At 38.1% G+C, this 6,826-nt stretch overlaps 1 protein-coding gene across 1 annotated transcript; it reads left to right on the plus strand.

Annotated features, from left to right (window-relative positions):
• The first annotated feature begins 1,431 nt into the window (after positions 1–1,431).
• On the plus strand, positions 1,432–4,808 carry LOC120294235 (MDIS1-interacting receptor like kinase 2-like). Its single transcript, XM_039314207.1, has 2 exons — positions 1,432–3,974; positions 4,337–4,808. Exons 1-2 carry the CDS (start codon positions 1,469–1,471, stop codon positions 4,717–4,719), a joined length of 2,889 nt encoding a protein of 962 aa, XP_039170141.1. The 5' UTR covers positions 1,432–1,468; the 3' UTR covers positions 4,720–4,808.
• The last annotated feature ends 2,018 nt before the right edge of the window (positions 4,809–6,826 follow it).

A 6,826-nucleotide genomic window follows, 5' to 3' on the forward strand; every position in this document is an offset into this window, starting at 1 on the left:
GTCGTGTTGTGTCGCGTGTCGCGTGTCCGTATCGGTGCTATATAAGCCTTGGACTCATGTTTCATGCTATTTGTACATAGGTAATTGGACTATTTGTACATAGGTAATTTGTCCAATCTTCTTATGTGAAACACGGCTTGGGGCATCGGAGATTCCTCCATGCCAACTCCGTGTTTCGCCTGGTTTTCCAGGATCGTGTCCATATTTAGCTTGCGTGAATGGGAAACACGACACTCACAGAACATGCACATGGGGTAGTTGTCCAATCTTCTTCGATGCCGTGTTTCACCTATGTGGAAAATTCTTCTTCCAAAATCATGTCCATTTTTAGCTTTGTGCACTCATCAACAAGAACATGTACACAGCATCGATGCCGTATTTCACTTGATTTTCTGGGATCATGTCCAATTTTAGCTTTGGACTTGTGTTTCATGTTAGATTGATATTTCATTAAAATGGACAAATAATTACGCCCAAAAAAATATAAATATTAAAAAAGGGCCAAAAATGGTTAACGACAGTGAGATAAAACACGTTATATGTTGGAAGCGGCTAGCATGACCATCCTTATGGAATGAAATTGTGACGGTCAAAGGCCAGCCACGAAAATTTTATGAGCAAATTGATAGGGTTCCAAAATTGGATTCGATTTTTTTATTATGTTTCCTTTTTTTTCTTTTCTTTTTTTTTTTTTTTTTTCTGTTTTTCCTTATTACAAGCTCAAATTGAGAGACAAAATCATAAAAGGGCCCAAAGAATCAATTTTTTTTTTTTTTAAATATGAAGAAAGAAAACTAAATTAGATATCAAAATATAAATAATTGAAATATCAAGTGGTCTTCAAGATCATATTATTCATACTAGGGGATATACGGATTTTAAAGTTGATAATTTCACCAAGCTTTTTTTCTGAAGAGTAAAACGAAAATATACCAAATAATTATTGGACATGTCATTTTTGTGCTCGAGACTCTCAAGCACAAAAGTCATTTTAATTTGAGTTAGTGTATAATAAAATAAGAAAAAGTGAGTCAGCTTCGTACTCTACGTAATTAAGAAAATGCAAGCCAATCATCTAATGTCATTGACAAGGGATGTTTATCTGCAACTTATTTAAACACCAGTGCGTTGGTAACTTTATTATCTCACGTACATACTGTTGCACCAAATAATTGCCTCGAAAAATAAAACGGAAGAATAATGAGCATAACAAAATAAAACTTCGGAAGATTATTGACTTGGTTGTTCACTTGATGGTCCCAATTTCTTCTATAAATACCTTGGTTGTACTTGATCCATTTCAACACAAATGCGCCCATAAAATAAGAAAGACCACCCCCCCCCCCACACCCGCGCCCAAAACCCCAAACCCACACCCAAAAAAAAAGAAGCCAAAAAATAACCCAAATCTGTCATGGCCTCCGAGAAAGAGCAACTCTCAATATTGTTCCTCGCTTATTTTCTTCTCATGTTCGTGCAAGAAATGTCTTGTACTGCTTCAACACGAAGCTCCTCTAAAATGGAAGTGGAGGCACTCCTAAATTGGAAGTCTAAGCTAGACAACAATAGCCGCTCTACTTTGTCTTCGTGGAACGGAAGCAGCCCTTGTTCATGGCGCGGAATCGTTTGTGATCGTTTCCGGAGTGTCACCAGCTTGGATCTTTCGAATTTTGCCATATACGGTATGCTTCACCATCTCAATTTCTCCTATTTACCCAACTTGGTCACCCTTACGCTTATCAACAACTTGCTCTATGGGAGCATCCCTCCGAGCATTGGCAATCTATCCAAGCTCACTAATCTTGACCTTTCTTTTAATGACCTTTCGGGAAACATTCCAACTCAACTCGGGTCATTGAGATCTTTAGAATTCCTCAGCCTTTGGAAGAATAATTTAAACGGTTCGATTCCTTCTTCCATTGGAAACATCAGCAGCTTGTCAAAGATGGTAATTAGTACAAATCCGCTCGTTGGTCCCATTCCGAAGGAAATAGGAATGTTGGGGTCTCTTTATCTCCTTAATTTGGCAAATAATTACCTCAATGGATCTATCCCTACAACTTTAGGAAATCTGAGTTCTTTGATATTTCTTTTCCTCTTTGGCAACCAACTTTCTGGCCCTATACCTCTGGAAGTTGGAGGAATGAGATCCTTGACGAAAATGCAATTGGCAGGCAATGATTTAACAGGTCCTATCCCGCCGTCCATAGGCAAATTGACCAATTTATTAGACCTTCATATTACCGCCAACTTATTGTCAGGCTTTCTTCCCACTGAGATGAATAATCTCACATCACTTACAAGACTAAATATAAATGAAAACGACTTTGTTGGCCAATTGCCACAAGAAATATGCAGTAGCCAAACTCTTGTGAATTTTACTGCGGCAGACAATCACCTGACCGGAATCTCAAGAAGCCTAAAAAATTGTTCGAGTTTGATTAGACTTAGGCTCCAAAACAACTTGCTCGAGGGAAACATAGCTGATGCACTTGGTGTGTACCCCTCCTTGGATTACCTTGAGTTGAGTAACAACGAACTTTACGGTGAGCTACCCTCGACATTGGGTGAATGTAGAAAATTGGGAAGCTTGATAATCTCCAACAATAAAATCTCTGGTGCCATACCACCTCAGATTGGAAACATGACTCAATTGCACAAACTTAACCTCTCTTCAAATTATATTGTTGGAGAAATTCCTAAAGACCTAGGAAAATTGAAGTTGCTACTAGAGCTTTCGTTGGATTGCAACCTTCTGGCAGGCCACATCCCTCAAGAACTTGGAGCATTGTCAAGTTTGCAAAACCTCAACATTGCAGGAAACAACTTGAGTGGCTCAATTCCTACCCAACTTGGGGAGGGCTCCAACCTTCTATTCTTAAATTTAAGCAAGAATAATCTAGAAAAGAGTATTCCCATCGAGATTGGGAATCTTCAATATCTTCAACATCTTGATTTGAGTCAAAATTTGCTCACGGGAGAAATATCTAGACAACTTGGGCGATTGCACAGATTAGAAATACTCAATCTCTCACACAATCAATTATCAGGTTCAATTATGTCCACATTTCATGATATGACAAGCTTGACATCCATCGACATATCATTTAATGAGTTAGAGGGTCCTTTACCAAACATTCCAGCCTTCCATAACGCTACAATTGAAGTTGTGAGAGAGAACAAAGGCTTGTGCGGAGATATTGTTGGTCTTAGCCCCTGCACAACACCAATGTTGAAAGGAAGAAATAAAAACAAAAAGTTGCTACTAGTTTTGATTCCTACTTTGGCTTGCCTATTTTCTTTCCTTGTTGTTGTGGGAGCTTCAAGTATTGGATGCCGAAGAAAAAGAAAAACAGAGGCTACTTCGGCAGATGGAAGCAATGAAAACCCATGGGCAATATGGAGCTTTGATGGAAAAATGGTTTATGAGAGCATCATTGAAGCCACGGAAGAGTTTGATGCCAAATATTGCATTGGTGTGGGAGGACAGGGGAGTGTTTACAAGGCCCAGTTGCAAACAGGTAAAACCGTTGCTGTAAAAAAACTTAATGAAGCAATGGACATAGAAAGAGCCAATCGAAAAGCATTTGAAAGGGAAATTCATGCTCTGATCGAAGCTAGGCATCGGAATATCATCAAGCTCTATGGCTTTTGCTCGAGTTCTCGACATTCATTTTTGGTATACAAGTTCTTGGAATCAGGCAGCTTGAAGGATGTACTGAATGATGAAGAAAGGATTGCAACATTTGACTGGAATAGGAGAGTGAATGTTGTCAAAGGAGTGGCTTATGCATTGTCCTACATGCACCATGAATGCTCTCCTCCTATAATTCATCGAGATGTCTCGAGCAAGAACATTTTACTAGATGAAGAATATGAAGCTCACGTCTCTGATTTTGGCTCGGCTAAGGTTCTAAAACCTTATTCATCCAATTGGACTTCCTTTGCAAGCACCTTTGGATATGCAGCTCCAGGTAAGTTGGTTTCTTCTAAATCTCATCTCACTTCATTTTTATGGAAAGGAAAGTGATCAAACTTGGGATCCTCATCCTTAACTACCTTCCTTTATATTTCCAAATTCCTAATAACAATTCCAACACTATCCACGTGATTTGAAAGTTCGATTAAATATTAATTGCCATGTAGGCCACTGATTTAAAAAAAAAAGTGAAACTTTTTCCTAAAGCAATGGAAAATTTTAAATCCCATTGGAATCTAAAGAATGTATTGATTTATACTTAATTATCTACACTAGATTTACTGAAAATCAATTTATATTTATAAGACATAGATATTGTATAAAAGCTAGAAAAAATTTGCTCTTTTCTCTATGCAGAACTTGCATACACAATGGAAGTGAACGAAAAATGCGATGTTTATAGCTTCGGAGTGGTGGCATTGGAAGTAATCATGGGAAGCCATCCAGGTGACCTCATTTCTTCTCTTGCGTCCTCATCTTCATCATCATCGAGCAATCCAGTAGCTTCTTGGCCATTGAAGAAAGTTTTAGATCAAAGAATTCCATACTCGAAAGATAATGTGCTAGGGGAAGTGGCTTTAGTGACAAAGATGGCATTTTCATGCTTAAATTCTAAACCAGAGCATCGTCCAACCATGCAACAAGTTTCTAGGGCGATATCGTCACGTAACTCGATCGTGTTAAGCACAACAGAGGACATCAAATTGGAAGAATTAGTTGATCCTACATGCTTCAGTTGATCCTACATGCTTCGCTTTTTGAGATATTTCGGTCTTTCTGTTGCAGCTTGTGTAGCAAATCATCTTATGTCCTTTATTTATCTTAGCTAATTCCATTATCCATTTATGTAATGGTTCATTAATTATTTGAAAGCTTTTGGGAATTTTTGTAATTTGCAATTCCATCCTAGAAGAGATGGCCTACGATTGCGACATCCAATCCTTAAGAATAGCTTTAAAGATAACAAGATCATTAATATTTCTTATAAATATTACATTTGCTTGTTACAATTTGGTTTTTCACATCAAAAATGTGATAAATTCAAATGACCACAATTGGTGCATGTTGGCATCTAGTTTTGTGAATTTTGGTCCAATTATTTTAGTTTAATGTGTCCCAACATCATAAGTTAAAGAAAAAATGAAGTTCAGATCGGAATATGATTTGCTTTCAAATCTTTGAAAAAGAGAGAATCAATTTTAGTAAGGATTTTTTTTGAGAGATTAGTGTCTCAAAATTCCTAGAACTCATCACAAAAATGCAATTGAGTCTTAAAATGTTCAAAAAGTACAATCGAGTCATAAAATTGGTACAATCGACTTCCTTCATAAGTTCCTTCCACTTTGCCTAATGGAAAAAGTTAATGTTTGATTTTTGTAATTTTTAATGAGCGTGGTGCTAGTGTGGCCTCACCTAGGAGGCATGTCTGGAGAAAAAGAAAACTTGCAAAATTAAAAGAATTAAGGAAGAAGGATAACTAAGTAACAAAAAAAATATTAATAAAAAGCCAAAGTTTGTTCTTATTAAAAAAAAAAAAAAAAAGTGCAAAGCCAAGGGATTGGGCTGTGGGGCCAAGGGCAGCTACCCTTGCCTGAATTTTGCTGAAGAAGTCAGGGGCATTATATTCTTCAAAGGGATAAGCGTACTAGCAGTCGAAGTCTTAAAACTTATCACAAAAGTATAATTAAGTCCTAAAACTTTCAAAAGTGTAAGTAAATCATAAAACTTGTCATGAAACTGTAATCGAGTCCTAAAATTTTCAAAAAGTATAATAAACTCCTAAAACTTATCACGAAAGTGCAATTAAATTCTTAAATTTCAAAAAAAAATGTTATCAATGGAAGAATTTGATTTGACAAGTTGACAAGTTTTATAATTTGATTACACTTTTTAAAAGTTTTAAGATTTTATTGCACTTTTATAACAAATTTTGGGATTTAATTGCATTTTTTAAAAGTTTTTACAACTCAATTGCACTTTTATGACAAGTTTTATGATTTTCTAATGTATTTATCAATTTTTCAAATGAACGTATGTATGGGTGGGCCAGATTTCAAAACCGTTGTCCTGACCAGGACGGTCCATTAACAGGACCCAAAGATTTTGTCCAAATCCGGCCCAATGGGCCTGGACACTGCCCCGTGCCCACGTCTCGCTCTCATCACCCTTGGCGTCCCTCAGGTTTCCACTTTGAGAAAGTGGACGCCGTGATTGCACCGACACGTGGCGCTCTTACGCGCCTCGCGCCTTATTGCTTTCCAATGTTACGTTGCGCGCTTCTTGAAAGCGCGGGCCGACTCTCTCTCTCTCTCTCTCCCCGTTTTTGACTCCTCCTTCTTCCTCTCTCTCTCTCGTTTTCGCTTCGACGCGAACACACCCCCGCTATCGTCTGTTCCCTCAACAATGTCGACTCTGACAGTCCCGGAGCGGGTGCCCCCCATGGCCGATGACTGCGATCGACTCCTGAAAGCCTTCGCAGGTTCGAGCCATCTCCTTCATGCTGCCTCCGCCGACTCCTGTCGTGTGTTTGTTCGGCCGTCGGTGATCGTGCTCCGTTTCTAGTGTTTGGATCTACAATCTGCTCAGAGATCGTGGTCTGGTCGGAGTGGTTTTGGTGGCGATCTGTTCTAGAGTTCTCGTGCTTTTTTTTTTTTCTTTTTTTTTTTTTTTGGGGTGATTGGCTGTTAAGATCGAGCTATTTCTGGGTTTGTTATTTCCTTTTGAAGAAAGGCTAAAGTACTCAAGTCTGTCACGGATCTTGTACAATCCTTCGAAGAAATTTTCTGGATGATGGCTTTCTTATTTATAATAACGATTTCTACATAAAAGCAGAAAGGAAGATTACCT

The sequence above is a fragment of the Eucalyptus grandis genome, chromosome 6 (genome assembly GCF_016545825.1).
Source record: "Eucalyptus grandis isolate ANBG69807.140 chromosome 6, ASM1654582v1, whole genome shotgun sequence".
Taxonomy (NCBI): domain Eukaryota; kingdom Viridiplantae; phylum Streptophyta; class Magnoliopsida; order Myrtales; family Myrtaceae; genus Eucalyptus; species Eucalyptus grandis.